At 37.8% G+C, this 27,844-nt stretch overlaps 1 protein-coding gene across 1 annotated transcript in view; it reads left to right on the plus strand.

The window, feature by feature from the left end:
• Positions 1 to 27,844, plus strand: part of LOC122808441 (scavenger receptor cysteine-rich type 1 protein M130-like) — a gene marked incomplete in the record, with an annotated part of 758,816 nt that overhangs the window by 670,930 nt on the left and 60,042 nt on the right. The window contains 1 exon segment of the mRNA XM_044079404.1: positions 26,359 to 26,451. Coding sequence (XP_043935339.1) covers positions 26,359 to 26,451 — 93 coding nt within the window.

Below are 27,844 nucleotides of genomic sequence, written 5' to 3' on the forward strand. Positions count from 1 at the left end.
AACAAGTTCAGTTCAATCCCCCCATCACCTCCTACCACACCCAAAGAAATATCTGCAACCATCCCCTACTGATCATTACGAGGGAACAGGTCCTTACTGTACTTGCTAAAGCCAAAAACACAGCCTCCGTTGGTCCCGACAGAATTCCAGTATGCTTCTTAAATAGCTTAAAATGGAATCTGTTACAGCCACTAGAAACCCTCTTTAACCAGAGCCTCTGGACAGACTTTGTCCCAGAGGAATGGAGGACTGCAACAGTCATACCATTAACTGACCCAGTGAACTACAGACCCATAAGCTTGACCAGTCTAATCCGCAAGGCCAAGGAGTGAATTATCATGGACCTGATCAATAACAACATAGGAAATTGCCAAATACTGGACCAGACCCAATTTGGCTTTGTCAAAGGGAGGTCTTGCCTGCCCAATCTAATGGACTTCTTTGAGAAAGTCACCAGGGCCATGGATAAGGGTAAAATGGTAGACACCACTTATCTAAACCTGGCCAAAGCTTTCAACACAATCCCCCACTCAGGGATCATAGATAAACTTACTGAGTTATGCATAAATCCCTACATCGTCAAGTGAATAGTAAACTGGCTTACTGGCAGGACACATGTTGTCCTGATAGGTGAATCCACTTCCGACAAGAAACCTGTTACTAGCAGTGTCCCATGGGGCTCAGTGTTGGGACCTCTCCTGTTTGGTATATACTTGGGGGCCTCTGGCTAACCAAGTTCACCAATGACTGTAAGCTGGGAGCAATCACTGAATCCCCAAACAATGTTGGCATCCTTCAAACAGGCCTAAATATGACAGACAATTGGCGACAATACCATGGTCTGAGATTAAATGCTAAAAAATGCATAGTCATACCTTTCAGTAAAACAAATACCTCTGAAAATTATAATATTAAAAGCACACCCCTAAAATAGACCCAGTGGTGAAGGAGCTAGGAACACAGATAGATAGTAACCTAAACTTTGACCACCAGGTAGCTATGGTAGTGAGGAAATCCTTCTGTGTGGCTCAACTTATAATTAAAGATATGGCATCAAAGTCAAAGAAATTCATAGTACTATTGTACTCGGCCCTCATCAGGCTCATAATCGAGTACAATTCCTTATGCATGTACCTAACCAGACACTTACACCAGCTGGGGTAGCTCCAGAGGTTTCTCACTAAAAATACAAAGCACAAGACACATGTCTTATGTGGTCCATCTAAAGGCCCTATCCCTTTACTCTGTTTCATACCATTTATTGAAAGGCGAGTTCTCTGATCCAGCCCTGATGAAAATGTTACATATCCGCATAAAAATTATATGAAGTTTACACATTCTGTGAACCTGAACCTTATTTGTGACTCTAACAGAACTTGCTAGAGAGACAGATTTGTATCCCAAAGGCTTCATCTACGGAATACACTTCCCATCTTCATAAAAAAAGTCTGGCCCCCACAATCTCTTAAAAAGGAATTTGGATAAATGGATGGGGAACAGTAAATTCACTCCTGGGGTACTGCACATGTCTCTTATGGACAGAGGCAGTCTGTAAAATGATTCAGGGCTCCAGTACCCAAAGACCTACTACCTTAATATACTATCCTATATCTGGGAAATTATAATATTGTCATATCCTAGTTATTACTGGTTAGACTTGTAATGACTCTTGTACCACTAGCCTAGTAATTACCCATGAACCTATACAAATATGAGTTCTGGGTTTATGTACTGGATGATCCTGTCATAAATAATCTGTGCAGCAGAGCTGTGCTTGGCTCATTTATTCAGAGCTTCCTGTTGCCTGGCTTCAGTGACTGCAAGACTTGGATTGCTTCTAAAGCCATCTGACAATACAGAGCTGATAAAAAATATATTTTTTTACTTGGTCGAACAATTTCAGTGACATTTAACAATTTTGTGCTCTATTTATTTGTTTGTTTGAAATTATCACTGTTTTTTAGCCTGCACTTGTTAAAAAAATTCCATCTGTTTGTTACTGTGCTACTCTTATGTTGTTTTAACAGTATTCTGCAAAAGCTGTTCTGAGACTGCCAAAATATTTCTAAGTTTTCCAAAGTTTTGGTGTGCTATGAACATTTCTCAGGGTTAGTGAACTTATTTCCAAGGATTCCTGATATTGCAGGGAGAGTTCTTTTGCACTCAGGTGGGAACAGAGAGCTAAAGTCTACCAATCCAAGGTGGGAACTACTGGTCAATAGCTTTTTGTGTTTTTATCTGATTGGCCTGAGGGTTTAATTTTAGAAAAGTCTCACATCCTGCTAGTATAAAAGCCTCACCCAAACACAGTTCCCCATGCTTGCATATAAGCAAATCTCTCCAGTTTAAAATCCTCTTTAGAAAATGCTGTCTGCAGTCTCCTAGTGTTCACAGCTGCTCAAAGAGCTGCAGGTTTATGCATAGGGTGGTACCACTGCAGGTCATCTAATAGCATACTACTAAACACTCTAACTTTGACCTTTAAAAAACTCTTCCTTACTCCTTCCCATCTAGAAATTGTGTTTCCTTGCCTAACATAGCATAGGGTAGATTCAGACCTACTGAATCTAGACTGTTTGATATCACTGTGCTCTTAAAATAGCCATCTTACATTAAAAGGGCCTCCTTGCACCCTTGTGGCAGAAGTGTGTAGATTAGGACTCATCTGATTTGGGGATTGCTGGATAAAGACCTAGTTTGGGTCTTTCCCATTGGTAGTTGTGTTAAAACTGTATATAAGTCTCACATTTGTTCATGTTTGCACTCAGTTTACTGGGGCTGTTCAAGGTTTGCAAACTTTAGCTAGAGGTCTGGAGAGCATCTGCACTGAAATCCAAGGCATCCACTGAAAAAAACCCCTGAAAAAGAAGTGTATTATAAGCCAGCACTGCTTTAACTATATTTAATTGAATTACTGCTTCAATTTTGCTGTTTGTGACCAAGTCCAACTAGCCCACTTCTATCCCAAATACCACATTCAGAAAAAAAAAACACCACAATGGATGGGTAATCTCCCATCATTTCTTCTGCCAGCTTGATTGATATGGGCATCCTAAGGCAATGTAGCAATTGCCTTATGTATACTGGCAACCATTTACTCCTAAATCAAACTAGCACACTATGTGAGAGATGCAAATACACTGTGGAATTGGAGTCAGTTCTCTCATGTGAAAATAAACAAGACATCAAATAGGTTGTCAGCACACACACTTCAACCTTCACCCAAACCTCACCTCTTACACAAAATAAGGTCACGACACATAAACCCATATATGTAGAGGTACTCACTAAAAGTCTGCCAAAAGAGCAGACACCTCCTAAATGCACACCACCACACTCACCACTAAGCAAAAATAAACCACTACACATATCAACACATACATACACGTGTCTCAACAAATAAGCTCCTAAGGCAAAACTCATCAAATGTCTTGGTCATAGTTGAGCCCATAGTGAGATGCACAGATTTTCCCCCCTCACCAGACTGGACAAGGAGATGGTCATGATCTGCTGCCTATCAAGTACTAGGATCCAACAAATCACGTATGTACTTAAGTCACTCATCAACAAAAACTGTTATAACTCTGTCATAGTCCATGTTGGAGTGAAAGACTTGAGATGTACCTGTCTGGACTATATGAAGAGAGACATGGCAGAACTCTCTGATTATGTGCCTCAGACAAGTATGTCCCTAGCCCTGAGCAGTAGCCTACCCTCACCCAGGATGATGCCACACTATAAAGAAAAAATGATTGATTTCAACAATTGCCTCAGTTTCTGGTGTCAGCTCAGGGGGGATCCAGAATCTGTCAGCCAGGGAGGATATGGTAGATAGACCATGCTGCTTTGCTAGAGATGGTCTGCACCTGTCCCCCCTTGGATTTTGATACTGGCAAAGGTCTTTGCCTACCCATAGTGCCTGTTTTAGGCACTGTTAAAACAACAAATTTTTCAGTGTAACAAAATCTAATCAAGACTAACTCAGGGTTATGCTGCTTAATGCTAGAAGTTTAAACATGAAAATGCACTTCCTGGAAGTAATCCTCACCTTAGAGGATGCTGATGTCTGTGCAGTTACCGAGACATGGTTCAAGGCCACTGAGAGTGCCCCAGCCGTGCAAGGCTGTAATGCCTTCCACACTTTCAGACCACAAAATGAGCATGAAGGAACAAAAAGTGGAGGTGTATCCATCTTCATTAAAACCAAATATACTTTGAGTCTAGTCAAACAGCATGACTCTCTCAAACTACTCCATCTACAGTTAACTACCTGGGAAAGTACTATACCACATCATTGCTAGCTAGATCCCCCACCATGAACCAGGGTAAGCACACTGGCTACCTCAATTAACTGGAATCCCTCGACATACAGCCCAACACCTTAATCATGGGAGATTTCAACTATCCTTCTATAGACTGGGAGACATACATAAGCAAAAACATGCATGCCTAGAGGTTCCTGGACTTTGTTAACACAAATGCTCTGGAACAGATCCCACTATTGGCTGTAATGTTCTGGATATAGTAATCACCAACATGGGGGGGGGTCACTGTACTTCCCCATGCATGATGCCCTCCCTGGTTAGGTTAGACCACAAATCAGTCTTGTTCGGAGTAACAACTGAAAATGGCACCCTCACGGGAACAAAAACCATAAAAATCTTTAACAAACCTAACTGCAGCCTACTAAGCAATGGTATAAAAAGCTTCACACCACCCACAATCACAGACATTAGTGATTACTATGCAGAAGTCTATGCAAATGCCCTGTACAAACACTTAAGCATCTGCATAAACTCTGCTGTACCTAACCAGATAAAAACTAGGTCTTCCCGTAAAAGCAAGCAAGCCACTGTGGTGGACTTCAAGTATAGAGAGATTATATAAAAAGATGAAGAAACTATTATTCAAAAGCTAGAGGGATATCACTCTGCAGAGGAGTTCCCTCCTAAGCCTAAACAAGAAAATCAGAAATCTTGTAATGTCTTTTGAAGCAAATTTTGAAACTAAAATTGCATCCTTAGCCAAGCACAATCATAAGGCATTATTTAACTATGTCTGAAGTCGAAAAGGGAATGCCCAGCTATGTGCTGAATTGGTTGTAGATGGGATCACTCATACTACACTGGAAGATATTGCCAACCTGCTAGCTGACAGATTCAGCATAAACTTCACCCCCTTATCCCATCCTTCCATATCCCAAAGCATACCTGACAACAGCTCTCTGCCTAGTATCTCTATTGAATAGGCATCTCTACATTCACCAAGGCCAAAAACACGAACTCAGTGGGACCAGATAATATTCTTAGTTGTTTTCTAGGCAATCTAAAACAAGACCTAGTGGACCCACTTGGCGTTCTCTTTAATCATAGCTTGAGAACTGTCTATGTTCCTGCAGAATGGATAACAGCAACAGTAATCCCCCTGCAAAAAGGAGGGCCATCGACTGACCCTGGGAACTACAGACCCATAATTCTAACCAGCATCATCTGCAAGGTCATGGAAAGAATTATCACGAACCTTATCAACAAGGACATAGATAACCTTCCGACCCAGTTTGGCTTCATTAAGGGTAGATCATGCCTATTAAACCTGATGGACTTCTTTGAGAAAGTCACCAAAGCCATGGACAAAGGTAAGATAGAGCACACTGCCTATCTCAACCTTGCCAAGGCTTTCAACACAATGCCCCACTCTGGCATCATTGAGAAACTCTCCCCAATAAGGATTAATCCTTACATTACAAGATGGGTAGCCAATCGGCTCACTGACAGAATACACTCTGTCAAAATTGGTGACTCCACCTCCAGCAGTAAACCCATCACCAGTGGCATACCACAGGGGTCTGTTTGGCATCTGTTTCTTAAAAGTCCAGGCCAAAATGGATGGCCTTTGGCTCATCAGGTTTGCTGATGATTGCAAACTGAGAGCAATCATTGAGTCCCCCAGTGATGTCAACATATTTCAAGAAGGGGAAACGCAAACAAATAACTGGTGCCAAAGCCATGGTCTAAAACTAAATGCAAAAAATGTATTATTATTCCCTTTAGCAAAATAGAGTTCCCTACAAATTAAAATACTGGCAGCACTCCCCTGAGTTCCAACCTGGTGGTGTGAGACTTGGGAACACAGGTTGATAGCAATCTGAACTTTGACCACCAAGTTTCCACAGTGATAAGAATCCAGGTCATGGGGTGTTATAACTCCACTGTACTCGACCCTCATCAGACCACTAATAGAGTATAATGCACCCTTTTGAATATACCTCACCAGACACCTGCAGCAGCTGGAGAGACGTCAGAGGTTTCACACTAAGAAAATGCAGGGACTCCAAACCATGACCTAAAGGGACAGTCTGAAAGTCCTGTCACTTTACTCTGTATCTTATAGGCTGCTGAGAGGTGACTTGTGCCTGGCCTATAAGGCAATCTCCAACCCTGCCCTAATGGAAATGCTGTCCATCCGCAGGTCAAATGGCACAAGAGCAAATTGCTCTATGGATCTCAACCTAGCTTGTGAGATTAACAGAACATGCTGGAGAGACAGATGTGTCTCCCAGAGACTGCCGCTTCTCTGAAATACACTTTCTATTCATGTAAAACAGAGCTCCTCACTGACCCTATTCAAACGCAACCTAAATAATTGGATGGCACCCATGTCCCTCATGGACTTGGATAGATGGTGTTGATCACAGATCTGCTCTATTCACAAATTCATTCTGCAAACTACCCAAAAAGAACAAATGGGAATACTCAGGATTAACATGGCTAGGCTTGTAAAGGTTCTAGGGCCACTAGCCTAGTAACTACCTGTGAACCTATGCACCTATGAGCTGTGACTTACAAGGTGGGCCTATTTGCCAGAATAAATTAAGTCAGTATGGATTTGTTTGGTGACACTGGATTGCTTAATTGTGAACCAGCAAAAATGAAATTAAAGCCAATGCTTTCTATACGTCCTGTACACAATGCAGAAGAGTAACATTCTCTATGCTGCCTAGAGTAAAGGCAAAACACAAAACATTGCAGGAGCTTGATGTAGTAAAAGTGTTACTGAACCAACTAAATGGTGTGCACCAGTGCTCCCAATAATAAAGAAAAATGGCAGTGTGGAAATACGTGTAGGCTTAAAAAAAGGCTTAATGATACAAAAAAGTTTAATTTTACCTACATTAGAAAATATGTCAAATAATCTGGGCAACACTAGAGTGTTTTCTACAGTAAATGCTTTCAGTGGGTTATGGCAAATGCTCTTAGAGGAAGATAGCCAAAAGCTGTTAAACTTTATTATTCCAAAGGGAAAAGTTCTATTTTAGAAGGCTGCCATTTGGTATAACTTCAGCATCTGAAATCTTTCAGTGTAAAATGATTGACATATAAAATGACATGATGGTATTTTTGTTAACAATGACATCTAGGTATTTGATCCTGATAAAGAAATGTGATTTGAGGTTAACGGCAGTGCTCCAAACTATTAAAGATGCTGGGTTAAAGTTAAACCAAGACAAATGCTACTTTGGAAAGACTGAGCTCCTGTACTTTCATCACAGTGCAAGTGCTTGTGGAATAAGACCCAGATGTAAGCAGTCGGAGCTATAGCTGAATTAAAGAGTCCATTTTGTGTGCTGGAGCTACGATAATGGCTAGACACAATTAACTTCTTGGGCAAATTCCTGCCAGATCTATCAAATGTGCTACATCTACTGACAGACTTGTTAAAGACATACACTGGTCATGGAGAATGCTTACGCCCAAGGTTTCAGCAGAGCAAAAGAAATGTTATCAGCAGCTCTAATAGTATTACACTATGATGTCACCCAGCTTGTGAGTGCTGCTACTAGCTATGGCTGAGATAGAGTATTACTCAAAATGGCTGAACAAATGAAAAGTCCTGTTGCCTATTGCTTTAAAATGTTACAGATGTTGAAGAGAGATATTCACAGATTGAAAAGGAGTACCTTGTGAGTGTGTGAGCATGTGAGAGATTCTCAGGATACATATTAGATCTAGAGATTTTCCCAGACTTATTACAAGGCATTAATTCCACTGACTAATTCCTGTGATCAGAACTGTGGACAGTGTTGGGATTTGAGGGATGAAAGTTACCATCTCCAAACATGAGAAGGAGGCAACAGAGTCATTTAAACTGACTTTGTTTGGAATTAGTAGATGGGAAAGGCTGAAAGGGATTTTGATTTTTAGTGTCAATCTGCAAGGAGCTACAGGAACTATCCAGCCTCATCTATATGACCTAGTGCTATTTTACTGACATCTGAAATATTGCTGTGGTTAAAAAGAACTCATTATAAAATGGAAACCTTTTTAACTGTGCAGCTGCTCCCATATTAATGACATTAAACAATTCTCTTGTCTGAGATTCTGTTCCAGCTTTTGGGTCATAGGGTGACCTTCCTGACCAAACAACAAGGATGGAGATAATAAGAAGATTCCTTATTTTATTCAAAACATTCTCACAACAATATCCCCATGATCTTTCATTAGTCCTAGTCACAGCCTTGATAGCATCTGGCAAAAAAGTATGTATACGCAGCGGCATCACCAGCTGTGAAAGTCAGGGGAAACACTATAAAGGAAGCAAAAGATTAATAACTTTTTAATTCACCTCAAAAGTCTCAGATCTCAACCAAAGCTGTGGCTGTTAATTAATTCCAGTCTAGAGTTTAAGCATACGGATCAAAGAATTAGATGCCATGACAGTAACAGAGCTAGCAGAAGCAAATTATTTTACTAAAACTGTCCTAAGACTTACAGCTTAAATCCTGAGGTACAGCAGTGTCATATTAAAACAAAGCTGAAAGTAGCCATCCATATTAATCAGCACACTATGATGTTGCCCTGTAGGCCATTTCTATCTTTTTGAAAACCTGGAGGGGATCCTTGAAGTGTGAAAAATATCCTTTTGTAAAGTTCCGAAAGCATCATTGATGGGGGGTATTAAATATGCTAAGAACAGAACAGCAAAAACTTAGGACTTCATTTCTTCAGAAATGTCATACAATAACCAGATAAAATGTTTTGCAGTTAACTGTAGGGTAACTGTAACGTATATAGTCATACAGTACATAATTATATAGTAATGATATAGTGGCTCCATCTTTAAGGTGGGTTACCAACAGTTTCATTTGTGTGCTATGCAACTTTATCAGATGAGTTTACAAAAGGCTCTTACTGAATAGATATGATGTCTAATCATCTTGACTATGTACATGCTTTACAGTTTACATTTAGTAAATAATGTCACTGCAGTGAACAGGTGCCTAAATCTCACCTATTGCAGTGCCAGCAAATTCATGTGTGATGAGCAAGGATATGTTCTCTTGATCCATAAAGTTGTAAGCCAGTTCATTTGTGAGGAGCAAATTAACTTTAAGGCCATATGGTAAATACTCACTGTTGCCTCAGGTAATAACCAACACCTGCTACACCCAAATAAGCTTCATACCACACACCTGCAGGTAAGAATTATAATCCTTGGCACCCCAGGATTTTACTCACCTTAGAATGATTACAATGCATTTCAGTACAATCTTACCAACATTAGATGAGTATTTATAAATGTTCACAATGTCACAGCACATTGCTAAATACTAAGGGTATCATAGCAAGAAATTACCCTGTGCTGCTTAGCTATGCAATACAATCAGAATGGTATCAGTATTCCAAAAAAACAGCTGCATAGTAAGTTAGGACAGCCATGTTACTGGCAGCAGATATGCTACTGAGCAGTAGTGAAGTAGCCGTGCTAAGACAGTCATGTGAGTAACATGATGTGTGTTCACATGAGCAATAAAGCACATGTGTGTGTTCAGATATGGTATAAAGCGGGTCTATATTATAAGCAAAAAACCCGAAATAGGCGAACGTCAGAAGAGCGACACATAAATGTCATTCAACAAATAGAGCGAAGGATGGAAACGCCGAAATGCATAACGCTGAACAGATTCCCAGAAGCAACAGCGCCATACACGTAAGTAAACCCAAAGTAAACAAACACAACACAAAACACTTTTATTAATGTTTTTGCAGGGGGCAAGCTCCCCCCCCCACACCCCCCACACTCCCCTACTTATATATACCAACTCCGAGACCGCTCTACAGTGTGGAAAAGGATATATTTCCTCATCCCCACAATCACCCTGCTGGCCAGGGAAATCCGTTCGGCATTGTGTCTTTCAGCATTTCCGTCCTTCGTTCTTTTTGTAGATCAATGTTTATGTGTCGATCATATAGGGTTCACCTATTTTGTCTTTCGTCTTTCCAGTATAGACCCTTATGAAGCACCTCACACCTGCAATATAGGCACTGTGAGCAAGCCATAGAGAACCAGCACAACAAGATCTGAACTCAGTTCATCTTGTAAATGGGGAAGAAAGCAGGAGACATAATGTACGAGTAAGCAGAGGAATACGCACGAGGGTGATGAGAAAGAAATATAGGTACAGAGAAATGGTATATTTTTGGGACAGGTACCCATTTGGCTTTTTTAAAGAAGAATAGATGGGAATGGTAACACAAATCATACATGAGAAGAAAAGAGGGAACAGAGAAGATACCAGGAGCAGAAACACAAACATAAAATGCAGAGATATATTGAGATGATATGGGTACAGAAGAGGTGGTACCAGTGGAAGGATGTGGATATACAAAGGGATGCAACTGGTGATGGGGAGGATTAGACTACAAATAAGGTCCACAGAGTGACACATAAGAAAGGGAAATAGCATGGTGGGGATAAGGTCTGACTGACCTGAAGGAGACCCCACCCTGATGTTGGTTACCTCCGTGGCTAATGTGATGGGCAGGATCTGGCCCCAGTAGCCTGATGGTCAGGGCTGGATGGTCATGCAACTCTATCAGCCAGAGCAGGAGGCACTCCCTGGTCACTAAACAGGAGTCGAACTACTGGCACATCTCAGACATGACCAGCCACTACACCTGTACCAGGAGACCAAGGAAAACCCATTTGAACCACTCTCAGAAGAAAAGCTTTCCCTTTTCCTGAAAGGTGTCTATGGAGCCCACCAACAAGCCATCAAGATTACCATTAGCAGGGTGTGCTTTGTTACCCTGCTGACAGGCAAAGTTAACAACCACTAGTGAAACATAACCAGGCATATCAGGTGGAGCAAACCCAAATGGCCATTACCACTCCACATCCTGCTCCACAGCTTAACATGGAGATGGAGGAGACAAAAACAGAATGAGGAAAAAACATGAATACACATAAAGCATGAATACACATATCTGTCACAAAATTGACAAAACTTGAATACATTTTTTTTTATTATTATTTCTGTTAAACTACAATTAATATTGCTTGTTGGGAAGGACAGCATATATGCCTGAGGGCTATAAAATGAAATTCTTTATTCTGGACATTATTTATTTCACTTCCATCAAATCAGACAGCTGAGCTGTATACAGAAAGTGGTTATCTCTGCCAGGAAAAGGCTTTCTACGAAAGCAAAGGACAACTATATGATCACTATTATATGTATACTGATACAGGTTGCCAAAGAGAAGGGTGCATTGGAAAAACAATACCATGTCCACTACTTCTTTCACTTTCCTCACAATCAAAAGTAAGTGGTGTGAACATCACATGGTTGCCTTTTGGAGACCAGACTGTTTGTGAAGGTGTCTGATCACTGCTGTCATTTTATCATAATTAAACAATTGTCAATCTGGCTTATCCAAGACAGTGTGTGTGTGTGTGTGTGTGTGTGTGTGTGAGAGAGAGAGAGAGAGAGAGAGAGGGAGGGGGAAAAAGTGTGTATGAAAAGAAAATTGCCATCACAGCCTTTTATTTTGACAATTTATGTGACTTTTTCACAGCAAAAAGAACTGTATCCAGTCAGAAGGAGCGCACACTTCTGGAAGGGACTATATGTGGAGAAAGTTCAAAACCTAGTGGTTGCTGTACTTTAAAAACACGATGAAGACGCAAACTATTTTTTAGAATTTAACTTATTTTAGTATTATAATTCCAAACTATCCTTAAATCAGTATCTTTATATTCAGTTTACAACAACCATTCATTTTTTTTTTTACTTTTTTCTTGTCGGTATGAATATGTAATATCTAAAACAATAAGTATAGTCTGTATTTGGAACACAAAAAACACTAATACTACTATCTATTTATCCTTAAAATGAAAATGTTCAATTTCTGAAATATTACAGCAGAAAAAGAAAAAGCATTATTGGGGATTGTGACTTAGCACTCAGAAATTCTTCATGCAGCTGTTTTGTTGCTTTTACACTTGAAGCCACAACCTAACTGCAGTTTATATAAGTTTTGTTGTCCAAAAAAATTTTACCAGAAAATACCATACTGTTTTAGAGATATAACTCTGTTTTGATAGGAACCACCAGTAAGCCTACCTGGCCGTTAGAATGCTGAAGACTGCCAAGTTGTATTATATTCAGTTTCCATTAGGTGTGAGTATATGACTTCTGATCAAGATTAGAAAATACAGCCTATGTATAGCATATTATCTTTATCATGTTATCATTACATTAGGAGCAAAACTCATAAATATTTCATCAGACAAAGAACAATTGTTATGGTCACATACTTGACATGACCAAAACTCCATTTGCTGAATGGGACAATGTGCTACAGTTATATTCAGCAATGAGCGACTCTGAGATACCTAAGGGTAAAATATAAGACTTGGGTAAATTTTGTAACTAAGAAACCTGCTTTAATTCTGTAAAACTTTCACTAATAACTCAGAAAAAGGGACTGACATATAGACCTTTATACATATGCACCAAATATGGGATTGGAACTGTATTTCATTTTCAAAGTCTAATATTTCTTATATTCAATTTCAATTAAGCATATATACTTTACTTTTTCTGAAGATAAGTAATGCATTGGATATTTACAACATATCTGTACCAAATTGTCCTTACATAAAGATTAAAAAGCATGCACTTATTTAACAAGACAGGGCAATATTTTGCCACTGGAAATATGTCACATGCTGATTAGACATTTTAGTGCAGACAAAATCACGATTGAACTATATTCAGTCCCTAAGGAAAGGAAATGAGTCAAAAGTGCATTGCATGCCTGACTATGTGAGGATCACTATATGAATGTTTTAGCAAGAACTCTTAAAGGGGGTTGAGCTACTGCATTATTGGTAAGGGAATACACAGTAAATTTACTATTGTAGACTGGCATGATGCATTATATTCAGACTCAGTTGAGCTTCTTTCCTGGCTTGATTACATAGTAGTAACCTGGAATACATTTTTCTTGAGGTATTACCACATTGGAAGCAAAAGTCCTATAAATTTTTACAAGACAAAGCAATATTTTGTGACAGCAGACTTGACATTCACAAAACTCCATGTGCTGAAGGGCCAATTTGGTGCCATCAAATTCAGCAGTGAACTGCATTGAAGTAATTAAATGTAGACCATCAGTCTCAGGTGCATCTTATAGCTGTCCATCACATTTTTGTTACCTGAAAGTGCTGCAGTTAAGTCACAAAGATGGAATAACATGGCATCAATCAGACACCATAGATGAGAACAGCAATGTGAATGAGAGAGGAGTTTTTTTTCAACAGAATTGGCACATGCACAGAATTGCCCGCAGAAACAAACTCAATGTTTTCAAAAGGATCAACAGAGACAATTGCAGAGCAGGCAGACAGCAATTCCAAAGATTGCCAGGTAATAAATTATGTCTGTGTACCAAAGGAGACCATCACAAAAAGAGAGAAAGACTTGGCCATATTTGTAGCCCAAGGCCAGTTGAGGGGCCAATGGTATTTCTACAACAACAGATACAACTTTACAGAAGCAGCAAGGCAGTGAATTAATTACTAGACAAACATTGTTGCTTAAGATATTCAGTTTGTCAGGCAAGTTTCTTTTGGATGATAAAGTGAATGTGTTGCCCAAGGGTGGCCATTTGTTCCTTCCAGAAAACTTGAGATAGTTGAAGTGATTACAAACTTTATATCATACACATGTAAGTCAAATCTGAATTATATTTTAGAAGGGATTATGGATAATAATTCATTTATTTTTAGGAAATGTATTGATTTTGTCTTACCCTTTCTTGATTTGCCCAGTTAATGTTGTTTGAAAATACATGTGAACTAGAAATTAATATTTGCAAAGGCTTTTCAACTTATAAATTTTATAGTCTTAAAAGAAATGAACACATATATCTGTTATAGCTAATCAATGGTTCTCGTTTGTATTTTATGAAGGCAGAAAATGGTGGCTTTAGTAATCATGGATGAAACTGAATATAACAAGGAAATGTTTAATATGCTAATACTAAAATATGATGTACTGCCTAGCTGTAGTATTGAAATAAGTTATAAGTTGATATATTTTATTATTAGTGAATGGGTAGATGATGGCTCACAGCAGATTAGTGTCTTATTTGAGTATGAAAATGACAGAATCAGTATTATTTTTTTGAATCATCAAAATTCACAAATTTATTGATGACTTTCATTTGAGACTGATAGCTGCTTCAAGTGTTGTCAATACAAAGTCATTGGCACATTTTATTGGCCATTATTTAAAAATCTAAAACAAATAACTTCTACTTCTTTTTATAGTGAGACTAACTTAGTAAACAAAGAATGTGTGTGTGTGTGTGTGTGTGTGTGTGTGTGTGTGTGTGTCTGTGTGTGTGTGTGTGTGTGTATCTATATATATATATATATATATATATATATACATATATATATATATATATATATATATATATATATACATATATATATATATATAAAATATATATGTATATATGGTTTCACTTTACAATTGCAAAACACTGAAATATTGAAATTCAGTATCTCGAGACTGTAAAGCCAAAAACTAAAAAACCCGAAACCCCAAAAGCGTGAAATTTAAAATCGCGACTGCCCACATACACAGTCCACATACAAACAAGCACACATACACCTTCCTCCCTACACGACAAACCAACAAAACACACACAGACGACAAAACAAACACACAATCCTGCTCCAGGACTTATTGCAAATAAGCCTGAAAAACAGATGCCTTGTCTTCTCAGTGGTTGGGAATATGATTTTTGACTTTTACCACTGATATCCAGTGTGGTTCTGAAGATTCAGAAGAACTCTACAAAGATCACTGTGGTGATCCCGTTCTGGCCCGGACAACATTTGTTATCCCTTCTTATGTAATTGCGCAAGGGCAATTACCACAAGCTCCCTCACAAACTGGACATACTCACACAAAAAAAAGGGGAGATTGATACACCCCAGTCTCAAACGTCTTCGACTAATTTCCTGGATGACTCAGTTCTAAACACTTTTAGTCACCTGTTTTCAGAAGATGTGCAGTAGCTACTAAAGAAGGCAAGGAAAACCTGGTACTAAGAAATCTTACATTGGCAAGTAGCAAAGATTTTGTAGTTGGCACCTAGTCAATAACTAGGACTCAGGGATTGCATAAAACAGATATTATGAAATCAAATATTTGTGAGTTACTATCTTTTGGCCTCTCTTACTCCTCAATCAAGGTACATCTTGTGGTTATTTCAGTATATCTGCCCATGGATTCTTCACTTTCTTCTATATTTTTAGTGAAATGGTATTGTAAGCAAGTTATACACCTGAGACGTCCTTGTAAACAGGTTACGTCTTCCTGGAACATTGCACTGTGAAAGTTGAAAGAAAACTCCACCTTCTCCTACAGTTTAACCCAACAATATGGCTCCAGTTTTGTGTAGGTACCAGAAACCTGCTTGTGCCTTATAAAACTTTAATTTCCTTGCTTTGGAATCAAAGGAAGTGAAAGCCCACCCAATTTTTTAAGCTTAACTTTTCACATATTTTGCAGATGAATTTGTCTCAGAGTTCATGACATACCACAGACACAGAGAAATCTGTAGTTTATCCTGTCAGTTACTGCTGAAAATCTTATACAGGCAATTAGTCCTGCTTATGTCAGGAGCTGCTATTAAAAGGACAGACTGGTATGAAAGTGTTTTCCACTGCCTTTGTTGTAGATTGGAAGAGAATGTACACTGATTCATGGCTGCTTCCAAAATAGCCATGCCTTTCATAACTAAACAATGCAATTAGATCAGTCAGGGGTTCAAAGGCAGTTGTCACCTCTTCTGACAAATTTATATCAGCAGCATCACAGTACTGAAATGCTAAGCTTTAAATGTTGGCTGTTTGTACGACTTTATATATTAAGATGACTTGAATGTAGTATCAAAGATGTATGAGACATTTAGACATACAGAGAAAAGTTAGAAAATATTTTTTTCTTGTAATTTTTGTAGTGTCAACACATTTACCATTTCATGCCCCCCCCCCCCTACACACACACACACACACACACACACACACACACACACACACACACACACACACACACACACACACACACACACAAGACAGAACTGCCCAAATCAGGACTGCACTGCAGGAAGTGAGATAGGTGACAACTGTACCAACTGATACTGTTTAAAAGGTCTTTTTTGCTTTCTTGTAACATTCTTCCATAGGGTGATGCATATCTGGTGTACTCTTAGCACTGAAAGCAGAACTTTAGACCACTGAACTTACTGCCAGACATATCACAATTTCATTTAGAGGAACAGGAATTGGTTACTGCATGCATCAGTTCCCTGATGGTTGTAACTACCAGGAGTGAAGTTTCCTGCAAAAGTACACAGAGTAATTTCAAAGTCTTTTGGAGCCCAGAACAGAAGTAGTACTTGTGTCATTATCAAGGAGTCCGTTTTGCTGAAGAGTGAAAAGAGAAAAATATAATGCCAGAAGACGTCTGTCCGGCACAAGTTATCCAAAAGTGAGGGATAGAAAAAGTTCGTAATATTTGGCTGTAGAATTGCAGAATAGCTTACTAAGAAGAAAAAAAAAACATAACATCAGTTAAAATACAAATGCAACATATAAAGAATTTCCAACAATATTCCCCCCTCCCTCAAAAATATTCTTATTGTTGGGACTGGGGAATATAATTATTTTCCAGTCTCTTAATTTTACCATGCCATTGAAAAAGGAGTCAGGTTTCTAGAAGAGTGATTTTCCTGTACTTTAACAAATCACTACATGAGCAGAATAACAAGATAGAAAATATAATGCTACAAGACATTTGTGCCTCAGAAAAAACATAGTTATTCAAAGTTAAGGAAAAGAAAGTTGGTCATATAATTTCTTTTGAAACATACTTAGCAAGAGGAAACCAGAACATGACATTAGTTATAAATCAAATGAAAATAAAATATTTTCTACAACATTCAGGTAAAAATAAAATAAAAATATTTCCCCTGCAAGTACTGGGGAACAGAATTATTCTCAAATCCCTTCCTTTCCACTAGTGGCTGTCACATATGAAACTGCAAGGATCTCTAAGTGCAATGACAGTTTTGCCACCACATAAATATGTCAATTAATCTTGGACTACAAAAGGATATTTTGAACAAAGGCCCACAATTTAGCTACTTCTTTGGTTGCAGCTGTGTAACTCCTTAGTATGGTGTAAAACAGGCTCAGAAACAAACACAAATGAGTGTCATTCCAGAGGAAAAAAGAAGCAGTCCTGTTACGGAAGGTATATAAGATGACAGTGACTGACACTAATCCCGTTATATGTCAATGGCATGGGAATACACTACTACTTCCTTATGTCTAGCATGACTCATATAAAGCAGACCTGAAATGGATTATGAGAAAAGAGAAAGGGTTGAAGAAAAACAAGATCCCATTGATATGTTAAGCCCCATTGGCAGCCACTTGTGGAAAAACATATTCAAATTCTATAAGAAGCACTCGGAGTGATTTTGAAGTGTTAAAATAGCTCAGAAAACAAAGACAGAGTGGAAAAATAGATTTTTAGCTCCAGGGAGGACTTTTCTTTTAACAGCATCTCCATCCAAGCCTTCTCTTCAAGTACGCTTAAGGTTCATTACATGAAAATGATTCTTCTCATTGCTCTGATATCTGCAGGAAGAGTGTCTGAGTTACAAGTTTTCATGGTAGGGGTGGACTCTAGAAGTATTTTAGAGGCAGCTACATGGTCCTCTGTATATACCTTTACAAGGCATTACAAACTTTATTCTTTTCTTGATCCAGGGCAAGTTTTGCTAGAACCATTCTCCAGGGGCATCTGAAGCCATATCTATTCTCCCCTTAGGTTGTAGAGGCTTTGGTAATCAACCTTATGGTCTTAAGGCTACTGCAGCAGTGGAATTATGAACATAGTGCAGTCGTGTAAGTTGAATTTATCCATAATAGTAGATGCTCATATTCCTTGCTGCTGCAGTACTTCCACCCACTTTTCATCCACATATTTTATATATAATTACTTGTAGAGATATAACATGTTTTTGTTATTACATATTTTAGAGCTTCAGAGTGAGTATGCTTCTTCTTAACCTTTGGGAAAGAAAGTCTTGAAGAATCTACAGTCTGCTGATTTTCCCTTCCACAGGGCTGCCCAATCATCAGTCAGACTCAAAGGATAGGAGGGAGCAAGTGCTTTTGGAAGCTGACTGGTTATTGTGCCCTGTGTAGGACACAACTCTTATAGCCTAAGGGCTACTGCAACAGTGAGGAATTTGAAAATCAGCTGTTATAGAGAAGTGCAACTTACACAGCTGTGCTTTCTTATATGTTATCGTGTAACTTGTGAACATTCTGATAGCCTCTATACCATCATCCTGTCTTTAATGAATCACACATGGGTCAGCATAACTTGTTTTGTATACCTGTTGCATACCTGGCATGTTGGTAAATAATTGCAACAGCACTTTATACAGCATTCACATTCATTTTATGAATTATGTAGAGCTATGCTATGTTTAACTGTGTACAGGCTCTATATAATTGCATAAAATATTTATGAATCTTGGCATTAATGTGTATTTGAATTATGACATTAGTCTGCTCTATTACAATGTTTAAAGAAGTGCATAACTTTAAATTTTTTTTTTTAAATAAATGCTTCCAAGGATGTCCACCTACCCATAATGCCTCCTATGTCTGATTTTTTTGGTCTCCCAATCCATCATCTGGTGCCTTTTTATTTTCTCCAAGTCTTTTGGGTTTCTATTACCGTGACGGGCATGAACCCCATTCCTAAGTCAAAGTATGATTAAAGTTCATGAAATTAGTATTGTTTCAGTCTTTGATGTTAGCCAATAGTGCTCTTCACAGCACCCGCAATGTGCCCAGTATTGTCTCCTTCTACAGTTCGTATGGAGTTACATGTATTGGTAACATATCCAAATATTATTGTAAATTCTTTTTTATAAGACCCGTCACTCCTACTACTATTGGAACTGTCTGGGTATCTTTCTTACACATTGCTCTCATTTCTGCCTGGAGATCCTGATATTTTATGACTTTGTGTCTCTCTGTACGCAAGACACTGTAGTTACTGAGTAAGGCAATTTCAATGATCAATGCTACTTTTGTCTTCTTTTCTTGGACCACTTTATCTAGTTTTCTAGCATCTATCTTTTGGACTGTTGGTAATGGGTGATCCCATGTGATATAAACTTCATCATTTTCTTTGATGTCTTGTGTCGTTTCCAGTGTTTTTCAGCCACTTCACTACCCTAATGTTTGCACAATTCCCAGTGCAACAGTCTCACCACATTATTATGCCTTTCAGTATACAGTCCTTCTGCCATTAGTGTGTCGCAACCAGCAACAAGGTGAGTGACTGTTTCCAATTTGGTTTTACAAACCCTACATTTGTCTGTTTCTCCCACATGTTCAATGGACTTTGTAAACCAACATGGTATGTAGCCCACTATCTTTGGCTGCAAATATTAACCTTTCATTGCTTGGTTTGAATTTGGCTCTCCTTAACCATTCATAGGTTAGTACTAAGCTAACTGCCCTTGCGAGCCATTTTAAGCCTAGCCAATTATCCCATGTGAGACTCAAACCATGCACCTTGTGTTTGTAAGGCAAACACCTTAACCATTAGGCCACCTTCCCAACCATTCCTGTGTTCGTTCCTGATCAACATGAGGTTCTTCCAGAGGTTTTCTGTACTTGCAACTATATGTTTTTTCCACATTTCTTGCCTTCTTATCTGGTCCTTCACCTTATATTCTTTCTTTTGTTTTTGGCACATTAATTTGCTGCTTGGTTTTTATCTACTTCTGGTTTGATTTCCATTCCTGCTTGACGTCGATAAGCTTCTGCTAAATTAAACAGAGAAGTCATCTTAGATTTATTCTCCTCATGTTTCAAAACTTTCACCACATTTGGCTCTTGTGAGGTCAGTAGATATGTGTGGAGTCCCACAATTGCACAGGTCCATCCCTCCTTCAGAACAGGGAATATATAATCTTGGCATACACTGATTTTTTTGTAAATCCTTTGGTGAGCATGAAGTATCCTTCTTGTTTTAATATCCAGTGTATTCAACACTTTTTGGTGCCATTCAGTCACTCCAAAACTGTAAGTTAGGACAGGAAGAGCAAATTGATTTATAGCTTGGATCTTATTCCTAGATGTCAATGCTGTTCTCAGGATTAATTTAAGTCTTCTAAAGTATTCATTACTGAGTTTTATTTGCATTTGTCCATGTTTTATTGCTGATCCTTCATCAGTTCCCAAGTATTTATGCACTCCCTCTTGCTCAAGTTCTTTTATATCAGATTCTTTCCCAAACTGATGTTTTCCTGGTGCTGCAGTTTTCCTTTTTAAAAGGTTGTTTTTGCACATTTATCAAGACCAAATGACATTTTAATATCATCTGAAAAAGTTTTGACAACTTGCAGCTGTGCCTTCAGTTCCTCATCTGATGAGCTATACAATTTTAAATCACTGACAAAGAGAAGATGAAAAGTCATTAGACTTTTATTTTCTAGGAACCAAATTATAGCCATGGCCTAAGCTGTTAAGTAAACAGCGTAATGGATTAATGGCAAGACAGAATAGCAACGGTGACAGAGAGTCATCCTGGAATATCCCCTCTTTGAATTTTTATCCCTGGGATAACAATCTGTCCTTTACCATGGCTTAATTGCAAAGTGGTCTGCCATTGTTTGATGGTACTGTAATGTAGTCAATCAGTGTAGGGTGTATCTTATAAATTTTTAAGCACTCTTTTATCCATGAATGTGGGATACTATCAAATGCTTTTTTGTAGTCAATCCATACCATACTTATATTCTTCCCCTTTTTACAGTTATCCACTATAACTTTATGTAACAACAAATAATCCTTTGTTCCATTTGGCTTTTTTTATTTCCCTTTTGCTCTACTGCCATAATTGAGTTTTCTTCTAAATGACTATAAACTTTGTCGTCATCAACTCCCATGTATAATTTATACAACGTCCGAAGACAAGTTATTGGTCTATAATTTTTAGGGTAGCTTGCAGGTTCACTCTTAAGTAGGAGCATTATCTTGCCTGTTGTTAGCCAGTGTGGTGTCTGTTCGGGGCACCCATATAAATAGTTCTTACTTATGGCTAAATCTTCGTGCAAAGAGGTTAATACTTTTAACCAAAAGTTAGGTACTGCATCTGAGCCTGGGGTTTTCCAATTAGAGGCTTTTCTTAACTTTGTTTCAATCTCTCTGGCTGTTATTTTGTCCCATTTTATATCCTGTACCTTTAAACTTTTTATTCTTTCTTTTACTTCTTCTGCCTATTTAGCATCTTTGTTATGTTCCACAGGATCTTCATAGATACTTCTCCAAAATGTATCTACTTCCTCTTTTTTTGATGGTCTTTCAATTCCTTTTACCTTATTTCACAATTCTCTATAAAACGTTTTTGGGTCATCAATAAATTACTTATTTTGTACTTTTCCTTTATATTTATCTGTGTATCTTCAAAGTTTTTCCACTTGTGCTGAAATTTTTAGTTTATTTGCAATAGTGCATGATAGATAGATTAGTCTGTTCTAATTCTGTGCATTGTTTAATCACATCTATCTATCTTAGTAATTTTGTTGAGCTAGTCCCTCTTCTATAATCTTCTAACAGTGACACTTCTTGTCTTAATTGCTTTATAGTTTTCTCTATTCGATACTTTCATGATGATATTTGATTTCTCCCCTTCCTTTCCCTCACTACCCTGTGATCTTGTGGTATAAATTTATCAGTTATTCATTTAGCAGTGCCGTAATGTATCCTGTTTACTTCTGTTATATCACATGGATCACTATGAACAGTCCTAATTACTGTACGCATTTGATTTATCAGACCTATTACTTTTTGGGTTTTATTGACCTTCTGTAGTCTATTTCTCTCATTGATCTTAATATATCTATCCATGTCCATTAAATCAAGCAACTCTTCTCTTAACTCATTTTCTTCCAAACTGAGGGCACATCTCTTGTTTTCCGTTTCCTGTGGGCATTCTATAGAACGTTCTATAGCATCTTCCTGTAGCATCTTCCTGTGGCGCATTCTCACCAATTTCATCCTGTGTCATCTGTTGCTCTGTCATGTGGGAACTCACTGACCTATCACTCCTCATCATTGACTGCATCAGAGTTTCCACAGTTTTGTGTTTGTTTCCTTGCTGTCTAGCTTCAAGTGAATGTTTATAATGGTTTCCTGTGGAAGGCTCCAAAATATCTTGATATGGCACCTGACCAATTGCTTCCTGTTCCACTGATTTCCCCTTAATTTGGATATCCATTGCTCTATCCTGTTCTGGTGCTTTCTGCATTTGATTTTCTACACTGAATCCTTTTCTTTGCAGCTGCTCCATAATCTCAATTTCTATTTCTTTTACTTCTCCATTACTAATCACTTTTTCTACTTTTCCTCTTAGTCCTCTTATTTTTTGTATTGTAAAGTTTTCCATATCCTGATTTCTTTGCCTGTATTTCTCTTCAAATATTTTTGGTGCTGCTCTTTTTGTATTGGTTAGTTTTGCTTTCTCCTTTGCATAAATATTACACATATTAAATCTATTTTCCTTTACCATGTCCATATTTCTTCTTCACATGTCTCCTAGTCTTCTTACTTTTCCTTGTTCTGGGGGCTCACTCCATCATGCTGTGATGTAGTCTGTGTTAGACCTTCTACATTAGATCATTAACTTCACAGCCACTCCATAACTTCAACTTCTATTTCTTTAACTTCTGCTTTACTAATTTTCTTTTCCGCATTACATCTTTGGACTAGTCATTTTTTTATTGTGAAATTTTCCATATCTAGATGCCTTTGCCTGTATTTCTCTTCAAATATCTTTGAGACTGCCTTCTCTATATTAGTTAACTTGGTTTTCTCCTTTGCATAAATATTGCACCAAAATCTCTCCTTCTTTCCCATGTCCATATTTCTTTTTTATATTTTTCAAAAATCTCTTGGTTTTGTTGTTTATATTTTTTGCACTTCCTCAGATGCTTCTTTTTCCAAACAAATCAAAGTTTCTTGATCTAAATACTGTTTTTCAAAAATCTGTTGTATTAATGAATGCAACTTTTTATTTGAAGCTTCTGACAGTTTTCCCTGTGGAAGTATTTTTCTTTCCTCTAATTTCTCTCTTAATCATTTTGTATATCTTGTGTCTGGAAATTCTAGACTTTTTACATAATAGTAACAATACATAATTTCTTTCTTATCCTCAATAGTCCACTCTGTCATCTTTATGGCTCTTCTTTGGCCAATCAATTTTTGTGATTTTTGTGGACTGCTACTTCCTTCTACAATGGGGGGTGGGAGGCCATCCTCCCCCTGGGCTTGGCCTGGCCCTATTGCAGGATGTTTCCATATTTTGAGGATTCTATACTGTCATTTTTTTTCAGTCCTGGCACCAGTGCACCTAGCAGGATTGGGCACTTTTTTATCCTGGGTCTTGTGCAGCCAGCTATCTTTTTTGTTTTTTACCTACTTCTGTCCATGATATATGCTATATAAATACAGTCTATATATCAGTGTCGCCTTGGTGAGATTTTGTGAAAAACAGGGTCCACCTCATGAAGGTGCTCACCAAGACTTGAGGATGAATTCAGTTTCAGAACAACTACTCTCCTTTGCTTGCTGACTTTTCATCTCTCCATTAGGACCCCTCATCTGGTGCCCTGTGAGAGTCCCTCTGAGTCATGTGTTATTACTTATTTGGGCTTATTTCTTGCCTGTAGTGAGGTCCTCATGGCTTATCTTCACTATGATATTGAGGAACTCACTATAGGTTGTGCTTAGCCTCACCAAACACCACTGTGCTTGAATTGGCATCATAGCAGAGTGAGCATATCACCATAGTAATTCCTTCTAATGCACTGGCATGAGTGAAGGCCTAAATCACTGGTTATCAGTGACAATGCAGAAATACCTACATATCCACCCAAGATAAAATAGATGTTGTAAATTAATTAAATCCACTTTCATCTCTTCATTGACAACATCAATCTATTCTATCCTTGCTGTTCAGTCATATATGCTTATAAATTATTCTATTTTCATTTCCTCAATAGAAAGTTAAGCTGGTCCTGGAATTAAATTTACTCTTTCTTCAAAGCTGTGGTATATCTTAAACATACAGTGGATATAAAAATGTTTACACATCTCTGTTAAAATGCCAGGTTTTTGTGATATAAAAAAATGAGATCACAATAAATCATTTCAAAACGTTTTCCACCTTTAATGTGATCTATAACCTGTACAATTTAATTGAAAAACAAACCAATCTGTTAGGGGAAAAATATAAAAAAATAAAAAACATACAATAAGCTGGTTGCATAAGTGTGCTTACCCTTAAACTAATACTTTCTTGAAGCACCTTTTGATTTGATTACAGCATTCAGTCTTCTTGGGTACACACCTGCCATCAATTAAAGAGACTCTGATTAACCCCAAATAAAGTTCAGCTGTCCTAGTAGGATTTTCCTGACATTTACTCAGTTGCCTGCTACAGCAAAAGCCATGGTCTGCAGAGAGCTTACAAAGCATCAAAGGTATCTCATTGTTGAAAAGTATCAATCAGGAGAAGGGTACAAAAAAATTTCCACAGCATTGGATATACCATGGAACATAGTGAAGACAGTCATCAAAAAGTAGAGAAAATACGGGACAACAGTGCCTTTGCAAAGAACTGGACGTCTCTCCAAAAGTGATGAAAAGACAAGACAAAAACTGGTCAGGGAGGCTGCCAAGAGACCTACAGCAACACTGAAGGAGCTGCAGGAATTTCTGGCAAGTACTGGTTGTGTACTACATGTGACAACAATCTCCCGTATTCTCCATACGTCTGGGCTATGGGGTAGGGTTGCAAGACAGAAGCCTTTTCTTACATAGAAAAACATCCAGGCCCAGCTAAAATTTGTAAAACAATACATCAAGTCTCCCAAAAGCATGTGGGAAAATGTGTTATGGTCTGATGAGACCAAGGTTGATCTTTTTGGCCACAATTCCAAAAGGTATACTTGGTGCAAAAACAACACTTTGCATCACCAAAAGAACACCATCCCCACGGTGAAGCATGGTGGTGGCAGTTTCATGCTTTGGGGTTGATTTTCTTCAGCTGCAACTGGGGCTTTAGTAAAGGTGGAGGGAATTATGAATGGTTCCAAATATCAGTCACGTTTGGCCCAAAGCCTTCAGGCCTCAGCTAGAAAGCTGAAGACGAATTTCACCTTTCAACATAAAATTGACCCCAAGCATACATCCAAATCAACAAAAGAATGGCTTCACCAAAAGAAAATTAAAGTTTTGGAATGGCCTAGCCAGAGCCCAGACCTAACTCCAATAGAAAATCTGTGGGGTGACCTGAAGAGGGCTGTGCACAAGAGATGCCCTTGCAATCTGGCAGATTTTGAGCAGTTTTGCAAGGAAGAGTGGGCAAATATTGCCAAGTCAAAATGTGCCATGCTGATAGACTCCTACCCAAGAAGACTGAATGCTGTAATTAAATCAAAAGGTGATTCAGCAAAGTATTAGTTTAACGGTGTGCACACTTATGCAACCAGCTTATTGTATGTGTTTTTATTTTTTATAATTTTTCCCCTAACAGATTTGTTTTTTTTTTAATTGAATTGTACAGGTTATAGGTGACATTAAAAGTGGGAAAAGTTTCAAAATGATTTATTGTGATCTCATTTTTTTATATATCACAAAAACCTGGCATTTTAATAGGAGTGTGTAAACCTTTTATATCCACTGTACATATAATAACTCAAACTGTGAAAGCTGTTGGTTAGTTTTTTATTTACATTAATATTTTAGATATTGAAAGTATCACATTTTTATACAGTTAAATGTGTTTCTACATATAATGCCTGCTCTGGATTAAGTTAAACAGTTTATTCATTACAACAAACTCCTAAATGCATTTGTGTACTCTAAATATTTAAAAATGTATTTGTGTTTTGCCAGATACAACACCTGGAGAACCCGAGGATTATGATGATGTTGGCAATAACTTGTTAGAATATGAAAATGACAAAAAAGATCAGTCCATTTCCACAGGTATGTATTACTGAGTTGGTTGTTTATTTAATTTAATTGGGTAAGTATACACACCATTTTCAACCATGTCCTGGGTAAAAGCAGCATAAGAAAGTGAAATATAAATAAAATCATATAGCTGAAAAACAAACATAGTCCAACACATATCTCTCAACTGTTCAGGTTTTTACTGAATGCCCACATTTTTGTCTCTTACTTTTTGTCTGTTCCTCATAAAATTTGTGGTTTTCTACCAAAACTTTGAGGATTGATGTCACTAAATAATAACAAACATTTGAGTTTCAATTACCAGAACAGGTACAAATAGTGTACAAGAAAAAAAAGTGGTATACATAACTGACTGACATAGCTGCTGAGCAGAATTGCATCATTTTTAAAAATGTACAAACAAGGCAGATAACTGTTTGTACATATTGTTGGTCAAATTATCTCTGTTAATGGCTGTTCTGTGTATGCGTGTTGCACGTGGAACAAGATACACACAGTTTCAACCACTTTCAGGACGTCTGAGGCATCTTTAAAGTGACATGGTCACATTTGTTATTGAAATGCCAAAATAGCTTAGCATTTTGGTGATTCCGACTGTTATTAGGGGATTTCTGCTTATTTTATATTCTTTACGCTGTTTTTAACACAGACAACACCAAGATAATCAAGCATTTTTGATAACCAGACTGAATATACCAGTAGGAAATCCGTGGATACTTTACAAAGTCATGGTAATAGTAATTTTAGAAAACATTGTATAGGATTAGCATTTTTGGTTCACCCAGACTGTTATTATCGGATGCCTGCTCATTTTAGACTCTAAAAGCTACTATCAGTATAGAAATTGCCACATTAAATTAGTGATTCTGCTAACCAGGCTGAATATATGGGGAACTTGCAGACTATACACTATAATAGCTGCTTCTCATAAGAGTGCTTGAATTTTCACTTCTAATTACAAGATAATTACGCTACTATTAGAAAGCTGGTACATTTGCGTAGAAAACCTGCTCTAGTACTTTTAATACTATCTGACTATATAAAGGGGACTTGTTATATTTCCATTTATATGCTGCCTCACATATAGAAAATAGCATGTTAGATCTACACTTTTGGTAAATGCCTGAACATAAAGTTAACTTGACAAATTATGCTATAGCAACTGTTTTTACAGAGTGTGCTTAGGACTGTGTGGCAATAAGCTGTACTATTTGAATGCTTTGTGTTTTTACAACTGTAGTTACATGTTAAACACATATTACTGCCTCGTAGTCTATTAATAGTAACTGTACTGTATCAGAAGCATCAAAGGAAGTTTTTTCTGCTCTCATACTGCTGTTAAACTAGACTGAGATACCTAACTAGCCCCTAGGTATCAGTGATTACATAGAACTATATTAGTATT

Source organism: Protopterus annectens, chromosome 8.part0, assembly GCF_019279795.1.
Source record: "Protopterus annectens isolate FY-2018-M chromosome 8.part0, PAN1.0, whole genome shotgun sequence".
Taxonomy (NCBI): domain Eukaryota; kingdom Metazoa; phylum Chordata; order Ceratodontiformes; family Protopteridae; genus Protopterus; species Protopterus annectens.